General features: G+C 37.8%; 1 protein-coding gene across 3 annotated transcripts in view; it reads right to left on the bottom strand.

The window, feature by feature from the left end:
* DROSHA (drosha ribonuclease III) overlaps window positions 1–25,747 on the bottom strand; it is a 102,891-nt gene that overhangs the window by 64,179 nt on the left and 12,965 nt on the right. For all 3 annotated transcript variants that reach the window (XR_013345226.1, XM_077810763.1, XM_077810762.1), the window contains exons 5-13: window positions 25,393–25,534; window positions 21,875–22,029; window positions 18,785–18,865; window positions 15,262–15,348; window positions 15,061–15,147; window positions 9,570–9,641; window positions 7,737–7,818; window positions 6,342–6,413; window positions 2,127–2,296 (exon numbers count right to left, since the gene is read on the bottom strand). Coding sequence is in view for 2 of the 3 variants with exons in the window: in XM_077810763.1 (XP_077666889.1) it covers window positions 2,127–2,296; window positions 6,342–6,413; window positions 7,737–7,818; window positions 9,570–9,641; window positions 15,061–15,147; window positions 15,262–15,348; window positions 18,785–18,865; window positions 21,875–22,029; window positions 25,393–25,534 (948 nt within the window). In the remaining variant the exon portion in view is untranslated. The remainder of the gene's footprint in view (window positions 1–2,126; window positions 2,297–6,341; window positions 6,414–7,736; window positions 7,819–9,569; window positions 9,642–15,060; window positions 15,148–15,261; window positions 15,349–18,784; window positions 18,866–21,874; window positions 22,030–25,392; window positions 25,535–25,747) is intronic.

Below are 25,747 nucleotides of genomic sequence, written 5' to 3'. Positions count from 1 at the left end.
CAACTGTCTGGTTTCTCAAGTAGACCTCCAGCAAAAAATATGGATGACCGCACTTGATATTTATAATATTTCTAAAGACAAAAAACATTTGAGACCTTATTCATACAGTACATCATTAAGAAGCAAAGAGGATACAACCAAATTAGTCTTCTCCTTTCACAGTTATATTTCTTAGGAAGAGGGCCTGGTATATACTAGGAAATTAGATCTGTATAACTACGTCGTGCAGGGGTGTGAAAAATCCATACCCCTGAGAAATAGAGTTAAAGCGACCTAACCCCCAGCATTAAGTCAACAGGAGAATTCTCTTGTCGACCTAGCTACCACCTCACAGAGAGATGGATTACCTCATCCTATGCAGAAGTCCTCCCTTTGGTGTAGCTGGTGTCTGCACTGAAGCACTACAGCAGCATAACTGCACCAGTATAGCTGCGCCACCACGGTGTTTTAAGTGTAGACAAACCCCAATACTATGAGATCACTGAATGACCACAAATGGTCATGAACTTGGTTTGAACATCTCATCCAAAACATGGAATCTCCAGCAACACAGCACTACTTTGAAGCATACAGACATGTTGATTCAGTACTGATAGACAGGAAAGAAGTGCTGTTTTTCCCATCCAAATATTGATCAAGCCAGACATTTGCCTATCTTAAAAAATCTGATGACATTGCAGGTGGGGGTGGTATAACTGTATAGAATATGCATTTATGTTCGCTTGAAGAGAAGCAGGATTTGTAAAAGAAAGATTAAAGTATTACGTATTGGATTAAAATTTATGGATTAGCTTTTCCAAACCAAATTTGAGAAACTAAGAAAACGACATGAATATATTAAATTGTTTAAAATAATGCTGGTCTACTGTTACTTCTTTAAAGTCTAAATCTAAATGTAAAAAGATTTACGCCTATCATAATATTTCTCTTCTCCATGTAGCATATTTATTCTTCAAATTTTAAAATAATCCAGTTTTTCTCTATCTTTTTATTTCCTCCCAGCAGGAATTCTTATTTCACAAACGATATTGTGAAGAAAAACAGCAAAATAAATGTTTACTTTTTTATCTTTACAGTGTTTTTACTTTGCTGTATTAAGTTGACAAAAACTGAATTTAAGAGATGTCATTTTCTAAAGCATTGTTTCATATTGTCTTTACAATAAAGTTGAATCTGCTGATCAAATAGGGGATAAAATGCATGGAAGATACTCTCATACTCCATTTCTCACTTACTTTTACACTCAGGGCATGTAGTAATCACTTAAAAAAAGCCACATACTAAGAAAAAACAAATTGTCACAACCTTTTTGAAAGAAAAAATGGGCACTAATGATCTCTTCCCTTCATGGTATTAAAATACAACAATAACATTTTAAGGCATAGGGAATTGCCTTTATGTATTTGTATACCCATACCAACACCCACACACAAATTCATCCCATAAAGTTTCCTTCCAGAATGTCAAGACTGGATAGTTAAGTACTCAAAGTTAATGTTACACATGCAAACTCAATGCCCTTGTGCATATGCTTTAATTACATGAGTACATACTATTTCTTAAATGATACATTAGTACCATATATTTTTTCTACAAGTTTACATATAACTACAGCTTCTGTTTTTTGTGTTTATTAATTTCATTTTCTGCTGATTATTTTAGAAATTTTCGAGTTTTACATAGATATCCACAAAACAGGTGCTTCCAGGGCTTTCTCTTTGTATTTAAAAATATGTATATAATATACATTACTCACTTCAGTAGCGTGTACTCTAATCTGTAATTGTTTTGTAATGTTCCCACGTGCGTTTTAACATAGCACTGTTTCAAACAGCACTAGATTCTGCACACCCAGTCTGCCAAAGAATAGGGCAGCAAGTGTGAACTTCGTACAGGTGCTGGATCAAGTGAATTCACTCCCAGATATCTATCATATTTTGCATCCCCAAATTTTTTTACATTTGGCATACTTTCAATGCAGTTACTCCAAGAGCACTGAGATCAAAGGATTCTTGTTCATCCCTCTGGATTCCTTCTCCCTTTCCAATTTAGCCTGCACCGAACTCATTGAACCACGATCATAGTGCATGCCTGGTTTGTTTATAAATTAAAAATGTTTGCAGTACCATGCCAGGACTGGTAACGATCATTCCTTTGCATTCTTCTGCATATTTCTGCCATTCCAGCTCTTCCCACTGAAGCATATTGGCAATCTCCTCCTCTGGGACTAAAGGTTTGTTGCATCGTAACAAATAGAGTAGGATCTGATGCATTGACAGCACTTCTTTCCCTCCATCTTAAAAACAGATTAAAAACATTTATTAAAAATACCCCTCTCTTCAAAGTGTTATTAAAGGAAAATAATGCATAAGTAGTAAAATGTTCAGACAGGTTAAATAAAGTGCAAACTGCCCAAATAATTAACTAATAGGAACACAAACATTTTATTGATGAATAATGCACATGCATAAGCACCTCAATTTGCTCAACTAGAAACAACAACATTAATGGTAGAAAGAATAATAGCTTAATCTTTCTCAAAGCCTCAAGTTAACTTAGTTGGCCGAAGAGCTTTAAAATCTGCATGTAGAACCCTAAGTTATATAGTCCAGTTACTTTCTGCCTGTTTACATTTTATCATTTCCTTTTACAACAATAGTTTTAAACCATTTAGACATTATGTGGCTTTCTGGAGGAACATTCAAGAATTTTATGAGACGTTTATGGATGCATGCAATTAGTTATCCTGGCATTATGGACTAATATTCAGTGTTTATGTGCTGCACCTGCAGTAATGAAGACTAACGAGTAGCCTGGGCTCATGCTGAGTTATTGTCTCTGGATGAACCAAGTATATGTGAACACTAACTACTTCTGAAACGTGAAGAAATGCACACTGCCAAGACTGCGTTTTGTGACAAGTATAAAAAGCACCCTGACTTGGACTAGGCAGTCAATCGTGACTGTGAGGACCACAAAAGAAGAGATTAATTCATAATGGTCCTGTCAAGCATTTTATTGAGGAGCTATCCACCACTCAAATTCTACATGTAAACTTGTTTGTGGAGGAAATGTTTGGATAGAAGATGAGGCATGCTACTAAGATTCCTTCAGATACGAGACTCTAAAATCCTTTCCTTAAACGAAAAGAGTTTAATCTGTAAATATGGTGACATCATTAAGTGAAAGGATTCATCATTACAAAGAAGCAGAAAATTTCAGTCCATTTCCCTTCCAGAAGCTGGCCTGTTCTGTATGTCACAGTATGCTATCTGAAACATTAATAGGGTCTTGTGCAAGGAGATGAGCAGAAACTAAGGGCTAAAAATATTCTGGTGAAAATGCTATAGCACAAAGACTGCAATAATATTCTGAGAATCCTATGGAAAGTCTTCCTGAATCACCACGTCAGGGGGGTATAGTTTAAACCTCCAACCAATATAAACAAGTAGGCAAGTGATTCTCCAATTCCAACAGGGTTAGATCGATGGAGTAAAGAAAATACTAGGATTGTGGACGGTCAGGAACATGACCTACCCCAGTAATCTTCTAGAAGACTTTCTTCAGTAGAATTACCTTGTTCTAAATTCCAATATAAAACTCACAACTGGGAAACATATCCAAACTCCCTTTGTAATGACAGACTACTCTTAAGAGCTACAGCAGACTGAATGAGCTACAGTGGCAGCCTAAAATGCAAAAACAACTTCTTAATTTGAAAATATTCCCTTTATAAAGGACCCATTTGGCCTCACCTGGCAACAACTAATTTATTTAACTTGGCAAGAGGTAGCCCCTGAGCAACAGCAGCTAGGTATGTACACCAAATTGCTTACTTTAACAAACATGGGGCTAATGAAGTTACGAGAGTCTATGATGTGGTCTAAGCCAAAGACGATGGTACTGGACCCAGTTCTGAAATCTGGCCTCTTTTAGGCTTTTCCGGTGTTCATGGTCAAAATCATTCAGGTTTGTGGACTCCCTCTCTGCTGACCATGATCCCAAAGAAAATCAAATACTCCATAATGTATGTTTCCCTGATATTCTGAACAATTAGGTACAGTAGATTACCTCTCTTCACCTCTGAGGCCCATGGCACTGCACAAATATGACTTGATTAGCTCAATGCTCTGAGCCACACAATGCCTGCCATCTCAGCCAGCCCATGCAGACATTGTGACTGTATCTCTTTAACTCTGTTTGAAAGACATAAGACAAGAAAATGGGGGGGGGGGGGGGGGCGGGAGGAATCGAACAACTCATCCCTATATCTCTAAGAAGGCAGTGGATGAATGTATGGGGATCTATTGCACCAATATCTTCAAAGAAGAACTATAGACAAATAATATTCTGCAAATATACTGAGGACAATGGATTCCCACTCTGTAGAGATTAAGACGCCCCAGGAATGATAATATACACTCACAATCAGAAAGGGATAAGATGCCTCACAATGTGGAAACACCAGTTTAAGAGATACACCCCAAAAACAACCAACCAAACCTAGCAAGATAGAACTAGACAACTTCTAATCTAGAAATAGGTTACACACTTCACATAGGTCAAATCTATTTTCATTTTGTACTGAGATCAAATGATGACCCAGAGCCACATGTGGCCAATTTTGCAAATCGCCTGAAAAGAACTGAACTGATGTTTGCCACCAAACATCATACATTTGCTTTTGACTGAATACAATTTTAAGATGCAGGCCTGCTAAGGAACAACAGTGATAGATGCAGTCTGACAGCTTTTAATATCCTGACTGCAGAGGTAAGCCAAACCATGTTTGAAGCTGGTTTAGTTACAACTACGTTTAAAATTTCAAATATGGTTCAAATCTCAATGTAGACAGGGTCTTAGGCATGATTCTCCTTAAGTCAGATTGTTTCATGCCACATCTGCACTCTTAGTCAAAAAGCTGGAGGTACATTCTTAAAGGCTATTATTTGGAATAGATTAAGACCAAAAGCCATTCTACTTTATCCCTTGGTACTTACAATAAGGTGGATCAGTCACTAATGCCTGAAGCTCACTTGTTCAGCAAGCTGAAATCATTGCTATGTAAAATAAACCCTTCTGCTAGAAGTGTCTGCGAGAAGTACTTCAAATTGAGATTTTTTTGGGGACAATATTAATAATCATGTGCCACCAGAAGCAGTCTAGAGGAACATACTAAATGCAAGATGGCCCTTAGTCCTGTACTCGGAGGGAAGAGCAGGAGAGGAGTTTACTTTCTACAAGGTCACAGAAAACCAAAATGGCAAATAAACTGAGTGCTGATGTCTGTATCCAAGAATGAGGCAAAAAATAGAAAGGAAAGCAGAAGTTTTTGAGTGAGGCAAGCAAAAGGATCCGCCAGGGTCTATTCACACTAGACTGAAAAGCTTTTACACTTGAATGGTATATGTTCTTGCAGACTCCTCCTGAGACGTTGGAGAGCTTGAGACACTTAAGTACCTCTTCCATCTCATGAGCCGTACTGAAATAAGTGCTAGGCTGGGATGGAAAGAGGTGTCTTGGTTCTGAGTGACCAGCCATGACTAGGCTATAACTTTATGGGATCAGGTAACTATTATCTCCAGGAGGAGAAGAAACCTGGTGTCTTTGTACCGCTAAGGAGCAATTAAACCTTTGTCATTTGAAGGATCAGTGGTTAAATGTATGTGAACACCTTCTCCTAAAGGATGCAGAAGTACTGTCCCTGTGGTCTATTCTCCTCTCCTCCACACAGCTACCAGTAACCCTTATTTAGGAGGTAAAGCAAACTTTACGTGACATTAGGTCTCTGAATAGCCAAAATAAATAGAGGACTAATCTCATACCAAGAATATTTCTGTGGAAATGATTCTCCTGGAAGAACCAGAGGTAGATCTTCAACTGGGATGTATTTTCATAGCTCCACTGAAGTTATGAAAAAGTATACCAACGGAGGATCTTCCCCCAGATACTGTGGGTGGGGGAAACCCCTAAGTAGGCTTTGCATACAAGAGCAGACACAGTCCTTTCTCCACCAAGACTGTTCCTTGGCTTGAGGGTTGGATTAAAGCAGGTCAGACTGATGTTTTTTCTCCTCTGGTGATTCACATGTTAATGCTCCAGAATCCCAGCTTCCATTAAAAAAAAAAAAAAAAAAAAAAATCAAGTCTCTAGCTCTTTTGACTGCAAATAAAACTTTCACATTGAGGACCAAGTACAAACCAATGAAATGATTCTGCCTGAACCTTCAGTCCATGTGAAGACATTGCTCTGAGGCCCATATAAATGGTTCTTTCTTGTTTGAAGAGATGCATAGGAGTTTGGAAGCCTAATTTTCAACCAACCACACGATATAAACTTACCTGGAAGAAACCTCACAAACCGTGGCATGAAATGAAATCTTGGACAACAGGAATTGTTTTCAAATGAAGGACCTTAAATAAGAAAATTAATAATAAGAAAATAAGAAAAAGAATTAAGCCTCTGAAAACATATTTGCAGAGTATTTGTATAAACAGAGGGTAAAGTCCTGGTTCTACTGAAATCAGTGGAAGTTTGACTTCAACAGGGCCACAGTTTCACCCAGAATATCTAAGTGCTTGGTGAAATTAAAACACAGCACGGAAAAAGGGGAAGTAGAAATAATGTACTCTTTGGTCCACTATATAACAGAAATGTCCATGTGGGCAGCAAGAAGAAATTCTGCTTGTATAACCAATGCATTACAAAAAAATTCTATAAAAACACAGGAATAAAGAATTTGCTTTTGTTTTGATTTTGTCTTCATTCCAATTAGTTTGTTCCAATAATAGTACTTATCTTTATACAGACTAAGGAGAAAAAAAATGTTCTATGTTATTGTGACTTCCTCCTTTCCAATGATATCAGTTAAAGCTTCATGTGAAAAGGAAAGCCCAAAATGGTATGTGACTTACAATTTTAAAAAGTAAAGGACAGTACAATCAAAGCCAGTAATACTTAGTCCAAAAACCGGACTATGAAAGATATTCAACAACTAACCAAAGGAAGCACACACAAAATATTAAACGTATATGCATCTCTGTGTTACAGCAAGCATTAAATAAATCTTCATAGGAAAAGCCAAGTACCAAAATATATTTACATATTTTAAAGTGAAGTTCTTCTGAAACTTCTCTTGTTTTAGACTGAGCAAAAGTTTTAACTCTGAAATTTTGTTGTATCACAGTCTTAAAATGTATGTATATTTCCACATATCCTGGTAAAATTTTCAGCTCTAATGACAGCTCAGTAAGCATAGGAATACTATGTGGCTGCCTATATGACACTATTTTGTAGTTTCATTGTACTATAGGACAAATGCCTTTAGTCTGTGAGCTTGTCAGGGCAAAGACAGCATCCTGTTTGACACCAGACAACAAAGCCTCACGAACACATTATTGTGCAATATACATAATATAATTAACAGCTCATTAAAAACAAAAATCATGTAGGAGTAATTAAGGAAGTGTTAAATGTCTTACCCAAGAGACCTGGATGACAACTCTGAGTACTGTTAGTTTCTATATACCCACTATAACGAACCCTGATAAACGGTTTGCTCTTGGTAAAAGCAAACTGGAAACTTATCCATACCATTTAAAATTGCAAACATTCAATTTTGCTACTTCAAGTCCTCCTTTTAAACCAAAGCATGCTTTAAAACCTAGGCATAATTACTGAATTCATAAAGAACATTTAATATTTCTTTGTGTGTATATTTTTAACTGTACAGTTACCTATAAGATTCCAGTCATAGAGTTCCAAAATATCTCTGAATAGATACAAAGAGAATAACTCAAGTCCTCTCACACAAAAATTCTGGAAAAGAAAAAGGCCAGAATATCATTATTCAAATTTTCAACAAATAAATAATACAATTTGGAGACGATACTGCTCATGATTAGTAAATCTTTAGGCATATGACTGTCTGTTATTCATTTAAGCATCACGTAGCATTTGAGGGCTCTTCTGAAAGCATGTTAATGCATATTAAGTGTTCTTTATTAAAGGCCCAAATCCACACTGGAGACAGATATTATGAGTTCAGGACTGCAAGATAATTTACTATGCACCAAAAGCCTTTCACCTGAATAAGTTAAAGAGATGATATATTTATTACAAACACCTCTCTCATAATTCCCCACTCCTGCATTTTCTTGCTAAAAAGCTTATAAATCATCAATGGGGATATCACCACCACTCCCTAAGCAACAAATAGTACATCACAAATTGAGGATTATGATCTTAAGAGCAGAGAAATTCCTCAGCTCAACTGGGAAAGAAGCCACGCTAGTTTTCAGCCACGAACAAGGAGACTGTGTCTTAAAAACACTATTTCAGGTCAATACAAATTATATAAAATAACAGCTCAAGTCAATATGAATTGTATGCATATGAAGCCAACCAAAAATTCCAAACCCAACAAAATCTCTTTGGCAAGGGTGCCTTGTTAAATAAGGTTTGCAAGCAGTGCCACAAGCACAGACAATTGACTAGGACTCCACAAAGACAAGTTCCTTATTTTGGTTGCTGTCCTTTTATTACTTTAAATCAAGATTTGGAGACAGCACAGTAGATTCAGTATCAGGAAGTTAATCACACTGAGATCCACATTTAATCTTGTTTTGGAATTTTTGGCCTCTTGCATATATTTAGATAAATCTACTGCTGAGCGACAGAAAAAAGAAAAAGAAAAAATATGTAAATATATGGGACTAAACTAAACATTGATCCTATTTTAGTAGTTAATATGCAGGGTGAATCTACACCTAGACATGACGTTCCACTGCAGCAATTTACTCCACAAATTTAGCTTAATCAAAAACCGTCTTAATACAAACCACATTATAAACTAGAATTTTTTTTTGTATTTGTAGGGATTTTTTTTGCATCAGTTTAGATTAAAAGACAGCCCTGCTCTAGTGACCAGATCTCAAGGCTGGGAGTCAAAAAAAGTCAAATACTAGTCTTAGGGCTAGTCTACACTGGCAACACTAAAGCGCTGCCATTGTGGCTTGTGTGGTCGCGGCAGAACACTGGAAGAGAGCTCTCCCAGCGCTCTAAAAAAACCCACCTCCACGAGGGGCGTAGCTCCCAGCGCTGGTGCACTGTCTACACTGGTGCTTTACAGCGCTGAAACTTGCTGCGCTCAGCAGTGTCTTTTTTCACACCCTTGAATGAGAAAGTTGCAGCGCTGTAAAGTACCAGTGTAGACAAGCCCTTAGTTCTACCACTCATTTAAATGGCAAACCACCACCTTATTATGCCTCAGTTTCCCCATTTGTAAAGTTGACAGATACTTACCTTATTTCACAGGCACATTGTCTGAAATATATTCGTACAGATCTTTGAAAAGTTCAAAGAGGTATGGCTAAAGCTGAGTATTCTCAATTTCGTTTTTCAATACATAGTGTTCTAGATATATGCTTAAAGCTTTACGTAGAAATCATAGGTTTCCATTCAGCTATACATTCAGAGGGTGCATGAGGCTAGATGCAACACAGTTAATCCTTTAAACACATCAACAATTCATAACCTAAACTGATCTCTTGACTAATTATCCCCCTTACCTCAGGCATCATCTCTTCAATGAAATGAATAGTATAGTCAATGTTAAATCTGATTACTTTACATAGAGGAATCTGGAAGGAAAACAGAACAGAAGTTCAGTTTGAAAGGACATATGGTGCTGACTGCATCACTCCTACAATTTTGATTCCTAAGAATTTCCATCTGATGAAAAGGGCATTTAGTAAAACTGTTGCCTCGGTGAGTTCACACAAAGTTTGGGGCAGGAGGGACAGAGAGAAATAGATGACTATAATAACTCTGCTTGTGAAATAACACAGGACTGACAGGAATCATTGGTCAAACAATGCCATCTACTGGAGACTACGTTTTGTTCAGCAAAAGCAAAATTCAGTAACCAACAGATCTCTCTTCTCCCATTTTGAAAATGTTGTATCTGTAGATGAATTTATTGTGCATCGTAGAGGGTGCCAGACTGGTCCAGTGACCTAGAGGCAAAGTGTTTTTAGCCCACTATTAATTCTATTAGTCTTAAAACATCTTTATGTAATGGGAGCATGACACAGGGACTTGCAGTACAGATTTATAGGTTTACACAAAATAGAGCTAAAAACCATGTAAGGGGGAACTAGACCAACTGGTAAGCCAAATATTTAATCAATTTTTAGTACATAAGCTTGCAAAGTCCACAGACTGCCCCCCCACCACCACCCTGCTTCTTTTAGAGGGACAATGTCAACCTGATTTTTTTTTTAAATTGACCAATTAAAAAAAAATTGCTACAATACCCCTGGAAAATATTTTTCCAATCTCCCTGTCAAAATATTACAGAACTTTTTCTATTCTGCTGCTGCTACTGCTTATTATTATGAGGGTCTTTACAGGAAAAGAGAGTGGGCAGGCTCGAGATATCTACCACACATGCTTGGGCCAAACTCTCCATTTCTCCTTCACCTTCATTTTTGTCTGCAGCCCCTTCAGTTTCAGCTTTACTGCAGCTGTTACTAGTAAATATACCACCTCTCTCAGATCAGGGCATGAGACATATGTCATAACGCTAGCACATAAGACAGGAAATGCAACTGACTGTATACAAAATGCTGTCAAACACATGAAGTAAACACACCAAAAAGAGAGAAAAAAAAATGTTTTTCCCGTAATCTCCATCAGTTATAGGTAGAGACTTTTTGGGGGGGAGAGAGGAGAGTGCTGGGATGAATTTTCATATGGAAACATAGTCTTCAAGATGATGGCATGCTTTTAAAGGTTTTTTTCTTTCTTCCCCTCATTAAAAAAGAACCTTATCACACCCCAGTAATCACAAGAATTGTATAACAAACCAGGACTCCTGTATAATACAAATGGGGGGAGGGGGGAAGATGATGGAGGGGATGGACAGGATTGCAGTTTTGTGCTTTCAAGGGATTTTTGAACAGCCAGTTTTAACTTCAATTGTGAAAAACACTTTGTCAATTTCTTTTTAGGTTTGTAAAACTCACTACTAAGACTCTACTCATGTGTAGTACTGAAATATTAAAAGAATATTTAAATTACACTTTCAATCATTAGTAGTGCCATTTCCACTGATCTTAAAATTTAGCACCTATACCATATAGCTTTAATAGTTTGGATTCTGAAGATTTTGATGCAAAAAGCAAGCAGGCAATCCAGTACACACACAATTGCATGTCTTTCTAGTGAGCCATGATAGAACTTAAATTCTTGCCATTTTTAAGCCAACATGGCTGAAGCTTTCACTGTCCCTGCAAATATAAGAGACCACCTCATAATGATCAATGATTCATGAAACTGAAGCAATTTAAGGCCCCGATCCTGCAAGGGATCTCTGTACCTGCAAAGAGGAAAGCTGAATTCAATTCACAGGTACAATACAAGTTCCTGTCTGCATACATCTGCTTGCAGCACCGTGGCCCTGGGCTTACGCTCCCTTCCTCCCCCCAAAAATACACAGCTCTCACTAATGTTAATCTTTAGGCTATATCTATTAAGTATAGTTGTTGCTAGGAAGATTCCAGATGTAACCATCTTTGTAGACATTCCCCCCGTTATGAACTTATTTATTCAGAAACAAAAACCCCTACAGATTACCAATATCAAATTAAAAATATGACAAATCCTCTTTCTTCAAATGTATTTGATACTGGATACCTTTCAATAGAAATTAAGAATTTGGATATTAAGACATGTTACTCAATGTTTGGGGAAAAAATAACAGTCACATTTATTTCAACAATGCTTTAAAATATCATGAGAACCTATTTATTTTCCAACAGCTGTCTAAGGATGACCAAGTCAGGACTTTCTGGATCAGCTGCTTAACAGCCAGGACTATTTCCATTTGTCTTCTGTACAGAATAAAGAGAGCAGAAAAGGGATTCTTTAAACAGGTGACCAACTTCCAAATAACTAGGAACAAGTTTCCCAGGCACAGCTGCACTTAAAAAAGCTGGAAGAATGCTATTTGTTGAATAATGGATTCAAAGAATAACGCTGTAATAAAGCTGGTTGAATAACTTCACACAAATGATGCATTATTCATTGAACATCTATGATTTGACATATCATTTTATCTAATATTTGTCCAGCTCGACTAATAACGCAGCTTTGTTACAGAGCTGCAGGGTGCAAGTGAAGCCTCCTCAGCTATACAAATTTGTCTCATTAAAATATTTTGTTATATTATCTCCAACCTTGCAAAGAACCATGTGGATGCTACACTTAGCCATCTGCTATTTATCAAGCATATCCTGAAATGCCTCTGAAACAGCAATTCCCCCATAATTGCTGTCAAAAGCCTTACAGTGCAGCAAGAGCATTCTCCTTGTGAAGACCTTTCCTATCTACTCTCCTGCTGATATCAGAAAAGACTGTGTGGTGTTGCTCTATGACCATATGTCTGCAATGAAGAGTAGCAATCTGTCAGAATTATCACTTGCTGCTGACCGTTTTCACGCAGTTAGCAAAAAGCGTACAGGAAGAGAACTGCAAGTGAGGCTCCAGTAGTTTTGTGCCCAAAACACACAAGCTCCACAATCGAAGTAGGTTGAACATCTTCAGGTATCAGCTCATACAGGGCAGTGTGAATTCTCTTTGCCTCTGGAGGAAGAATTTTCTGTAACACATGTTGTCTGTAATTCTCCATGCCATGCTTGACTTAAAGTGGACTTGTATTCTAAAGAAAAGGTGGTTCCTTTATCCTTAGTAATAATACCTTCCCAAATAAAAATGTCCCCCAAAGTGAAAATGGAGGGACTGGTGAGAAAACCTATCTGACAAATTGCCTTGAACACTTACACTACATCAACAGGAGAGCTTCTCCCATCGGCGCAGGGGTACTCCACTTCTCTGAGGGCAGTAGCAATGTCAACAGGAGAAGCCCTCTTGCTGACACACAGCATTGTGCACACCAGGGATTAGATGTACACTACGCCCTGGTCTACATTACAGAGATAGGTTGATGCAAGGCAGCTTATGTCAACCTAACTCTGTAAATGTCTACACTAAAACTTCGCTCCCACTGATGTAATTCACCCGCTACACTGACTTATTAACTCCACCTCCACGAGAGGTATAGAGTTTAGGTCAATGTAGTTAGGCCGATGCAGTGTCAGCATAGACACTACATTACTTACATCAACTGTTGCAGGCTTTCAGAAGACATCCCACAATGCCCCACACTGACAGTTCAATTGGTGCAAGCCTTCCTGATGAGAATGCGCACTGCTGACACAAGGAGCAAAGTGCAGACATGCACAAGCGATGTAAATTAGGTCGACTTAATTTTGTAGTGTAGATGTGAAACGCTCACAGGTATGGACGTAGTTACACCGACATAAATTTGTAATGTAAACCAGAGCTAAGAGAACGATCACAGCAAAAGGTTTTAGAGAATTCTGAAACCCCAATCACATTTACTTTTGTCAAGGAACAGTGGAGTCTCCTTTCACAGGCACCATCACCTGTCTAGTCAGCTAGACACTGTTTCTTAATCAGGTTTGGCGAATCCTGTTATTTCATGTGTGATTCTGCAATGCAGACATGTTCCTTATTTGTGTAATGAGACCAAACAAATTCAAGTTGTGACTAAATTGGCAACTTGAAATCTAGTCACATAAAAAAAAAAAAATAGTTAAAATGCGTTTCCTACTACTACACTATAGCTGTGTTCTAGTCTCCATGATACTTGTTTTACATTCACATTTTCCTACTGTTTAAAATGGTTCTCTTGTTCATGTTCCTGTGTGAAACAACAGGGAAAAACAACCAACCAGCTGACTAGAGAGAGAAAACAGTGAAACTGATCATACACAGAGAGCTGTCAAAAGCATCAAGTGAGCAAACTGAAAAAAGGAAGACATATTCTTCTCAATCCCTTTCAATTAGAATAATTTTGGGGCCCAATCTCTCACTGAGAACCATGCAAGTTCTGGGGGGAGAGAGAATAGATGTTTCTTGTAACAATAGTAGGTATAAAATTTGTAAGCAGAGGAGTGATTTTTTAAGTTGACAGTATTCCTTTGATTAATTCTTGTAAACATACAGTTCCTGGTAAGTGTTTCTATACTTTCACTCGGATCAGAATGGCAGTGACTTTGGGTTTATTTCCTCTTTTCCTCTGTTGTGGGGGCTGGGTCACTTGCTGGGATCATCTGGACATATCTCATTTAATCACTTCTCAGCAATTGTGGGGGCTTGGGCACTGGTGCATTTTGGTCCCTCCTATTTTCTGTCTGTGGCACATAACAGTCTAGTCTCCTGAGGGCTGTAATACTTGGGCATAATTTGGGTTGTTGGGTTTAGTGTGTAAGTGGTGACCTGTGATATGCAGGAGGTCAGACTAGATGTTCTGGTGGCCCCTTCTGGTCTTAAACTCTATAACTATCAGATGAAAGTACTCAATATTTGAGAAACAAAAGGATGATGGGATACCAGGGGCACTCATTTTTGAGGTAGAGTAGGATTCCATTGAAGCTGCAAAATACCTGATTCTAAACAGCCCCACCAAACCATAAATGCATCATTTTACTAACAATCTGATGGGAAGCTGAACCGGTGTCGGAAACTATAGGACATTTTTAGTAAACTTCTGCTGTAGTCAAGGTTTCTAAAACTAGGTGATCTGAACTAATCCGTTCCCATTTTATCAGTTAAAATTATTGTTTTTTCTTTTCTATTAACTTTGTCAACTCAAAAAGTTAATCTAATTTAAATCCAATTAACAGTTTTAACAAGTGATCCACAGTTTATTTCATTCTCAAACTTTGACACATGCAAAAATGTTATTCTGCTGCACACTACAGCCTCAATCACAGTATGAAAGGAAAACTTACCCCAATTAGTCAGGACAAAACCTGAGTATGGTTAGCACAAATGTCACCCTCCCATTTTCAAGTGAAATTGACAAGAAGCCTTTCAAAGCACATGTACCACTGATTGATACAAGTGCTATTTAAAAGGACAGAAATAGCCTGCCTTCTAGAAAAGTACCATGCATAAAATGAATATACTTACATTTGTCAGTGGAGCATGTGCAAACATGGAAAACCCTTCAAAAATATACTCGTGGTCATCATATTCTATAACAGTTGGCCTGTCTGTCTAAAAAAACAAAAACAAAAAAAGTTAAAGTTAAAATAGCTGTGGCATGACACAGATCAATGTTAAAATAAATTGAACTGGACTATTGGCTGGAATTGTTTATAAAGTACTTACTAAGAAGTTTGTGGGAGGTGACACTGTAATTCGATAGTGGTACAGTCTTCCAGCATTGTTGGTCATGGGGCGGCATGGCTTAATAGGCTTGAAGAGAAAGATTCATAGAATTATGTCCAGAGTCAAGGTTAATTTAAATAAAAAGAGGGAATACAACACTTAACATCCATGAAATGTTCAGTAGAAAAAAATTAAACAAAACAGGTAATCATAATTAAGTATTCTTGGAGGAGGAGGAGTCGTAGCATAATACATTTTTTATTGAATTTCAGAAACATCTACAGGGATATTATTCTGGGCAAAATGTAAGTGCAGTTCATACATTCTCCATATTGTTGTGTACGTCTCTTGCACACAGAAGCCAGTCATCTAAGTGTTGAGATGCTTTTCTTTTCTTGTTTGTTGTTTTTTTATATAATTTCATTTTAGGCTATTAATAAAAAAATCATAAAGATTATGCTTAGATTTTTTCATTGGACAATCTCAATTCACTACAAAGGCGAGCAGGTATCTTCACTTGACAAGTGGACAAATTGAGGCATCAGTCAAACTAGCGCAGCATCACACAGTAAATCAGCATCAGAAACGGACAAAGAACCCAAGTCTGCCAGTGTCCTGCTTTAACTAGCAGACCGCAATGTCTTCCTATGAAAAGCACACGAATGGCTATGCCTAAATGTAGGAAGGTCTGCATGTGGTTCAATGGACTATAAGGTTCCCAAGACTCATATTTTCAGGTTCTTCTGAAGCTCTCGGGTATAATGCGTAAAAATACTCACCAGCAACTAGACAAAAAGGAACCCCATGCAGGATCTGTTTTCTGAGAGGTTCTCACTGCTCTGAGGCTCACACCAGATTAAGAGAGTCTATAGTGGGCTTTTATGAGCCCACAATTCCTAGCATCCTCATCTTTAGGGGAAGCTATCTCCTCACCGTGAGTCAGTCAGATTTCAAGATTTTCACCTACTAAAAATGTTTCTCCTTCAATAAAATTTACTGGGGCGTGAGGGGATGAGGGAAATTAATCTAGATCTGCAATAGTTTATTACAAGGTTCAGCCTGGAGTAATCTTCTGAAATAGGGTAATAAGCCCATGAAACAGAAATGTTCATGAATACTGAAATGCAACAGAGCAGAGGGAGCAGCTGCAGTTTAAAAAAAAATAAAAGGGGGGCGGAAATCCACATAAAATATTTTGTTCAATTTTTATTTGGAAAGTCACACACAGAGAAAATGATAATAAAACAGTAGAACCTTATGAATTACCAATGTCATGATTGATCAGTTATACAAACCATTGTAGGATAAGACCACCATACTGAGAACTAGCACTGTACCTATACTATAATTTTAAGATGGTCAATTTTATGAATTTCTCAATCACCAATTAGTTTTTTAAATAGGGGCTTAACAATATAGATACAGTTTAAATCAAGAATGTAGGGTTAAATAAATAACCCAATTCTTGAATGTAATTTGTTGGGGAAAAGTCAACATGACTTTTGTAAAGGGAAATCGTGCCTCACCAATCTACTAGAATTCTTTGAGGGGGTCAGCAAGTATGTAGACAAGGGGGATCCAGTGGATAGAGTGCACTTAGATGTTCAGAAAGATTGCCACAAGGGCCCTCACCAAAGGCTCTTAAGCAAAGTAAGCTGTCATGGGATAAGAGGGAAGCTCCTCTCATGGATTGGTAACTGGTTAAAAGATAGGAAACAAAGGGTAGGAATAAATGGTCAGTTTTCAGAATGGAGAGAGGTAAATAGTGGTGTCCCCCAGGGGACTGTACTTGGATCAGTCCTATTCAACATATTCATAAATTATCTGGAAATAGGGGTAAACCATGAGGTGGCAAAATTTGCAGATGATACACAACTGTTCAAGATAGTTAAGTCCCAGACAGACTGCAAAGAGCTCTGAAAGGATCTCTCGAAACTGGGTGACTGGGCAAAAAAATGGCAGATTAAATTCAATGTTGATAAATGCAAAGTAATACATATTGGAAAACCTAATCCCAACTATAAATATAAAATGAAGAGGTATAAATTAGCTGTTACCACTCAAAAGAGAGATCTTGGAGTCATTGTGGATAGTTCTCTGAAAACATCTATGCAATGTGCAGCGGCAGTAAAAAAAAGCAAACAGAATGTTGGGAATCATTAAGAAAAAGGGATGGATAGGAAGACAGAAAATATCATATTGCCGCTATAGAAATCCATGATATGCCCACATCTTGAATACTGCCTGCAGATGTGGTCACTGCATCTCAAAAAAGATATACTGGAATTGAAGATGGTTCAGAAAAGGGCAACAAAATGATTAGGGGTATGGAATGGCTTCTGTATGAGGAGAGATTAATAAGACTGGGACTTTTCAGCTTGGAAAAGAGACGACTAAGGGGGGAGGATATGACAGAGGTCTATAAAATCAAGACTAGTGTGGGGAAAGTAAATAAGGAGGTGTTATTTACTCCTTTTCATAAACAAGAACTAGGGGTCACCAAATGAAATTAACAAGCAGCAGGTTTAAAACAAACAAAAGGAAGTATTTTTTCATACAATGCATAGTCAGTCGGTGGAACTCTTTGCCAGAGGATATTGTGAAAGCCAAGACTATAATAGGATTCAAAAAATATCTAGATAAGTTCACGGCTATTAGCCAGAATGGGCAGGTATGGTGTCCCTAGCCCCTGTTTGCTTGAAGCGGGGAATGGATTACTTGATGATTACCTGTTCTGTTCATTCCCTCTTGGGCACCTGGCATTGGCCACTGTTGGAAGACAGGACACTGGGCTAGGTGGACCTTTTGTCTGACCCGGTATGGCTGTTCTTACGTTCTTAACGTTCTCATAACACAAAAAGCTTTCTATTAAAACTGATGTGCTCTAAAGCTCTTTGTATTTTGAGGGAAAACAAAAAAATACAACCACAATTACCTCTACACATGAAAATAGTGAGACTTCAGCAACATTTTTTTCCACAGGGAGGTTGCTATATCATAAGAAAAGTAGCATTTGTGTGTAATTTTTTTCCGATCAAAAAAGTGTCAAAACTTAACACATCGTCTAGCAGTTTCTAGTGGAGACATGTTTCCATGTTGAGGCAATTGCAGTCTTGCTACTATCAGCAAGAAAGTTACTAATTTATTCACTTTCCCTTTACACCTCCTCTGTAGGGAAGACTCAGCAGAAACATAACTTGTGCATCTCCTGGATATCTGTGACTCAGTGGTAGTTCATGCTTTTTTGTTATTTATTTAGTTGCATGTTTCAGAAACTTTGAAAAGAAACTGGCGAGTGCATAGGTTCAGCAACTATTTTCCCTAGTTTTCATATGGAGTTTTATTACAGCTAGCACATCCTAAATGTGAAATTACACAACCAGTAAGAAATCGGACTGATTTACTATGACACCATAGTTTACTCTAAAACAATAACTTCCTCCAATTTATGTCAGAGCAAAACAAGTACCTGCCTACTGCTGACAATATGGCATTTATAAGTGCAATATTCAAAACTAGTTACCTCTTCACCAGGATAAATGCTGTGTCTTATTCCTGTTCGTCTGGCTTTAGCACTGCATTTGCACAGTGGCCCATCATTCATCTGTAAAAAACAAAATAGGATTCTGTTTTTATTGAAAAAAGACAAAAGACGATGTCTGGAAAAGTTTTTTTGGTTTTAACATCATGAATGCTGATGCTTCAAAGAGCCTGTCATACTTGCAAGATTTATTGGTTTTAGGACATCCACTTAAGCGGCAAACTGTATAGGAAACCAAGGAAACTGCACAACAGCATTAGACTGTCATTGTTTTTTGTGCAGCATAAGCAGGGACAACAACTTTAGCAGAATGACAACACTGCAGTATCACATGTAAGGTATAGCCTTTCCATTTCTTATTTATTAGAACAACCTGCTACTTGCAGCCAATATTAGGCCATAATTCTGCACTTTATATATTCTTGGGCTTTATTCGATACACACAAGTAGTTCTACTGAATTTAGTTGGTGAACTCCTGGTCCTATGGAATTTGACTACAATGGGGCCAGGATTTCACCCCATGTATGCAAAATTAAGCAAGTGTAAAAGTTTGTAGGTTTGGGGGTCTTATTTGGTACTTTACGGACATAACTGGAGTACTTCAAAAGTCACCTGAACATAGATTTTTTGAAAAAAAAATATAGATTTTTTTAAAAAATATGACCATTTCTCAATTATGGGATGAATATACCAAATAGCTCTGTCACAATGGGCATTACATACAATATAAAATTGAATCTTACCTTCTTTTTACCTCCAAGCCCTGTGAAGTCTGGGCCCACTGCAGACTGGCAGTTCCAGTTAGTGCAACACCCTAGCATGCTTTCTGGCTGCGACGTCACACCCACCACAGAACCCCCGGTAGAGACCGGAGCCAACCTACAGAAGTAAATTAAGTCCCCTCTTTTTTCCACCCCTTTACAGTTTTGTAAAGTTTTAATGATTACATCTTATACCTTGTAAGGTATAAATATATTTTTAAAACTTCAAAAAACTGCAGTTGTGTATAAAAACCCACCATGGGACTCCCCTTACCTTTAGAAGCAGTCTGCAGGTCCCAACAGAGCTCCGTGGTGGGGGGGACATCCTCAGCCAACAGAGAGAAGGCTAGGGTGTCTCAGTGACAGGGAACCAAAAATGCACAGTGGGAATGGACTCCATATGGCCTGGAGGGGGAAAAAAGGCAGCCCAGTTTGAAGGTTAATCTATTGACTTTTTGGCTGACAGTGTTTTCCTCAAAGATTCTATCATAACACATACATGCAAGGGGGCTTAAGATGTAGTGCGCATTTCCTCACCTTTGGGTGTTTAACTGCGCATCCTTAATATCAGAGTGGTGTCGTATTTTGCTCTTATACAGTTTGTCACATACTTTGGAACCTCAAGAACAAATGTGCTAAATAAACATTAGCAAAATATTCTCATGTCAAGTCTAAGCTGAAAGCACATTTTCTCACTTGCCTATATATCTTACGTATCAGAGATGAGAGAAATCAATAATACAATAAATACTCAATTAGTTCAACACTTCATGAAAATCAGGGCCCTCCAAGGTGTCTCAAAATCACTAGCCGCTTTTGAAAATCTTGGCATTTACTCTTATTGTTAAATAGTATTTGAATATAACACCTTAGGTGTGTGCATGGGGATTTACACAGAAGCTAGGTCACCAGTAGGGCCCAAAGGCATTTGCAATGTATGTTAGATACAACATGGCATGAATTAGGGATAGATGACAGGCAAGAAGGGAAAGTGGTTTACACAAAAATTAGGCTGTCGGGTTTTTTGGTTGGCTTGGTTTGGGGTTTTTTTGCAAGACATGCTTAACGTTCATTCCTGTTTTGTGGGAGTGAAGGTCTGTATATATTTTGGGATATCTACCTACGGCATTTATAAGCCTATCACTTTTGCATCAGAATACTAAACAAAATTATGGGAAAGCACATTACTCAAAATAAAATTGTTCTGTACTGAATAAAAATCAGATATAAAAAGTATGCCATTGGCAAGGCCATAATGACTTTTTTGGAACTTTTTTCAGATGTCCCTTAGGAAGAAGAAGCAACTCAAGGTAAATTCGTGGAAATAACCAGGCATTTCTGATACTGTTCACTTCATGGCCCTTCACCTCTCTCTATTTCGCAAACATTTTATACTGAGGAGTCTATTATACTTGTTTGAAAAACTTGGCTTTTCAAACACAACTCATACAACACAATTTTCAAAGTTAAATATCTCAATAGTTTTATAATTTTGGGTTGTGGGGAGTTTTTTGTTTTTTTTTAAAACCCTAGGAGCATAAATAAGAGCTCGTAATGGAAGCGTCGACAGACCTTTGAATTATCACAGCAGCAATGTGCATTGCAATATCTTGTGCCATTATAATTTGTGGCCTTCTAGTTTCATGCCTCAAATAAAATGCCAGAAAAACAGGTTTACTGGGGGTGCCATTTGACAAAGAGTTAGACGGGACCATAAAAGAGTTAAAAAAGAAAGATGGAGATGGCAAATTTGCAAAGCACTGCCTGATCTCTGTGTAACATATATATTCAAACAACATTTCATGAGCTCACCAATAACATTTAACGAGGACTATAATCTGCATGCAATTACAGCAGAACCATTAGACAAGAAATTAGGAGCATTAACAGCTTATTTAAGAAATTATTTATCATTATACAGTAAGACCTTTTAGGTGAATCATTTGTAAAGCAGATCTACAAGCTCTCTCTCCCTCATCCCAGCATTTATCTTTGTGCCTCTACTGCTAGGCTAACAGAATAGATTGAACCATTACATTACTGGCAATGCAGAGTTTACAAATACAGTCAAATATGATTCAGGGTAAAGAATCTCCAGGGCTCAAGGGTTTTAACTGAACTCCTGAGATTGAAAGCGACGTGCACTGAACAACAATAAAATATAATCTAGAAAGGATGAAAAAAAAATTCATTTTGGACAGGAGACAACAGCTGTCATCTAGTATATTCTGTAACAAATCTGAGCTGTAGATTTGTATGGCTCCCAGAACAAACCTTTTAGATACACAGTGAATGTTTTGCACACAATACCTGTCCGGGGTCATTGTACCAGAGCTCCTCATGAAGACGATCAGGGTGAGCTTTTTTACGCTTAATTTCCGCAATAACGTCAAACACTTCAGAATCTGAACTGCTAGAACAGGTGCTATTGTCATCCGAGTCACAGTCGGACTCACTGGAGCTCTCTGGTTCAAAAGTAAAAATAAGGTTAGTTGAAAAGAACCTCCATTCATTCTTTTCCAAAACAGCAAGGAATTTTCTAATATCCAAGCAAATATCATATAGATCTTGAAATTATCAAAGACTGATATAAAATTCAGAGTGGCTCTTATGAATCCTAGGACAGCAATTGAGTTTTAATTTAAAGAGTGACAGCAAATACTGAGGTTATTGAAAGTTGCATTAACTGAATTTGTTTGCACACACGAGTGGAATGATCTGACCAGTTGACCATTATTCAATTTCAGAAGAGCAATTTCTATGCTCCCAAACACAATTGTTTGAAGCTAAAAGACTGCAAGGAAGAAGACTATGAATTTATAATCCACACAAGTAAAATCTAAAAAAACCAAAACAAAAAAACATGTACATTGCATCTACATTCATGACCATGCATACCGAGGATCAACGAAAGAGAGCTTGTTTTATTTAAAGTTGTTTCAGGTTGACATGAGTTATGGTAATAGCATTGCACATATTTGTGTTTGTAACCAAGATTATTTAATTATTTTTGTAGATAACCATTAACCAATTTCTTTTTTTTCACACTCTGAAAAGGGTGTATGCAAAAAAGCAATGTTCCAGGACCTGTACGGTTAAATTGGCAAACTGGAGACTACAGAATAGTTCAGAATTCAAGCTGTCCATGAAGAGCTCTAGCATTTCATGGAACGGAATTAGCTTTCCACAAGCTGGAGATTGTTTAGGAGTTTATCAGAAAGTACCTTAGTCACTTAAAAAAAATAAAAATAAATAAACCTTGCCTGAAGGGAAAGCTAAACTTAATTCCTCTGAAATTTCTAGGACTATTACAGGACTCTTACTTTTTCCTTCTTTTTGCTCTAGTTCTCTGAAGGAGATGTTTCCCCCAAAAAATGACATTATATGCAGTAACCAAAGCAGAGGGGAGCCGTTTTCTGTAGTGGAAATTTAACACCTCCTGCCAAACCCCATATAAGTAGGCTTTAAAGGATTAGACTTTTATCTGTAAATGTTGGTAAATATTGATTTCACCATGCACATACAAATCGACAAAAATATTTCTATTTATAATAATCAAAATTTACCAATAGGCAAGGGAAGAAAAATGTTGCATGAGGACTTATCAGAGTTCGATTTAAGGTAATTTACTTTGTATATTTTGACAGGTGACATTGACAATTTGTGCTTTGATGACTACAAAGCTTTAACATTTTGAAGCTCAACATCTACAGTCAATAAATAATTATCTGTCCTCTCCCATTATTTTCCGAAACTGTAAAAATTTAAATCACTAAAAATAAAAATTAATGCTTAAGACGCATAGTTTTGCCCAAGTGTGAAAAAATTAAATGGATACAAATGTCAAAAAATGCTTAAAAACAAACATCAATATGAGCCATCAAAATAGTAAAAGAATAAAAACTTAATTCTGCCAAGCCTACGTATGAATCAGGCTGTGGGTAAGGTTCATGCTGACACCACGAGGGAGTGCAAACATTTAACCCCCATGGCTGCAAGGCTAATTTATTCAGGCTGCAGACTGAAAAAGTGGTGAGAGCCTTTCTGTGCCCGCTAGGCAACTGACTGCATACAAGAAGGATGAATTTAGTAGCCTGTCCCCCTCCTCACTGGCAACAGCACCATCCATGGTGCCCAGGGAAGGCAGACTCCTCTGCATGAAACTGTTCTCCCACAGGGGCTAAAGGTGTGCAGGCTTTTCAATGGGCCCTCCACTCTTGGGTGAATTTCACCCTGTATATACGACACAGACCAAAAAGTACATTTACTATGCTTAGAATACTTACGTATTTTTAATTTAAAAAATTTATTATCTATTTCTGTCTCCCTCTGGGGTGTCATTTTACTTTGCTAATATCTCATTGATTATATTATGCTACATTTATGGCAAAATAAGATGAAAAAATAAAGATACATACATGACTAGGCTTAGTTTTGAGCATCTCAGGTGTTAGATCATAGATGTAAAACTTGAATAAAAAACTTAACCTCAAATTACCTTGATATTAGTGAACGTCACAAATTAACACCAAGAACTGAGAGACATGTGACTCACCGAAGTTTGATAAATAATAAGCAAGGGCCCAACAGTGCTCCCACTGAAGTAAATGCAAAAACTGCAAGGGGAGGAGGACAGGGTCCCAAGTAAATAAATGAAAAAATGATAACACCACAAGTATGTACTTGGGCTCATTTATCTTTACCTTTATCATTTAAGTTCTAGTTATGACATTTAATATTTTAGCAAATATACAAAATTCTCAGCCTATAAACCATCACTATGCAAGTAAAAATGTATTTCGAAACCCAGTACTTCTGAACATAATGAAACCATCAAGATGTGCAGCGAGACCCTGATCCACAATGGGAGTGCAGCAACTCTCACCATCACATAGGATCACGACCATAACCAGCCTTAGCCACCATGCGAATTTATGATTGTTCCCCTTGTCTTCCCTTTCTACCGGTTTGAGAGAGCATCACATTGTATCGTTCTTAAAATAGACTGTGAGCTCTTCAGAGCAGAGACCAGGTCGCATTTGATTTGTGATTTGCCTAACATGTTATTGGGTGCGAGAAAGACAAAGAACAAATATATTTTTTTACAGAAAGAATTGACTTCTGAGCATTAGGAGACTAATTATAGTATTCTGCTACTAAATCTTTGCCCGGAGCTGGGAGTGACCAACAATATTTAATGCAGATTAACGACTTGCTAATTAGCAAGTTTTTTACTTCATGTTCAATAGAGAGCCACAGTAAAACAGTTTTCAGAGTAACAGCTGTGTTAGTCTGTCTTTGCAAAAAGAGAAGGAGTACTTGTGGCACCTTAGAGACTAACCAATTTATTTGAGCATGAGCTTTCGTGAGCTACATATGCATCCGATGAAGTGAGCTGTAGCTCACGAAAGCTCATGCTCAAATAAATTGGTTAGTCTCTAAGGTGCCACAAGTACTCCTCTTTTTACAGTAAAACAGTATATGTTTAAAATGCATATGGCCACTTCTTCAATCATCTTTCAATTGTACTTCAGCAATAATCTTATTTTCAGCTGCCACAACAGCCTGCATTTTGACACTTTAAAGATAATGCCTAATACACAAAGGGTGAGATTTTCAAAAGCACTCGGTGTTGACCTAATTCCACTCCCACCGAAGGCAATGGTAAGACTCGCACTGATTTCAATGGGAGGACAGTTAGGCTGATGCTAAGCGCTTTTGAAAACACCACCCAGCATATATTCATACAAAAGACCACACAAACTGATATAAAGAATGTAGTCACTGTTCATTACTCGGTTTCAGGTCTTCACCAATGTGGCATTTACCTAAATCCTCATCGAGTTTGGTCTTTGGTGGCTCCCATGGTGGCCGGGCTGCTTTGGCTTTTGCTTGTCGCTTTCCTAACTCCTCCTCGAACCTTTCATACAAATCTCGGAGCCGACTTGTTCCAACCACTGTGGAGTCCCCCTGATAATGACAACAAACCAAAAACAAAACAAACAGAAAATTAAAGAAGGCTGTGAGTGGGGTGTACCTGCCCCGCACTGAACAGGAAGGGGTTAACCCCATGCTGTGGAAGCCATGCCCCCTCGCCCCTGCTGGGCATGCCCCAACTGGGACCACAGTATAATAGGAAGCAGCCCAGCTCAGTCTGGGCTGACCACTGAGGACTACTCCTGA

Source organism: Eretmochelys imbricata, chromosome 2 (genome assembly GCF_965152235.1).
Source record: "Eretmochelys imbricata isolate rEreImb1 chromosome 2, rEreImb1.hap1, whole genome shotgun sequence".
NCBI lineage: Eukaryota > Metazoa > Chordata > Testudines > Cheloniidae > Eretmochelys > Eretmochelys imbricata.
Note: the sequence above shows the minus strand (reverse complement) of the source record. Positions and strands in the feature narration are given on the sequence as shown.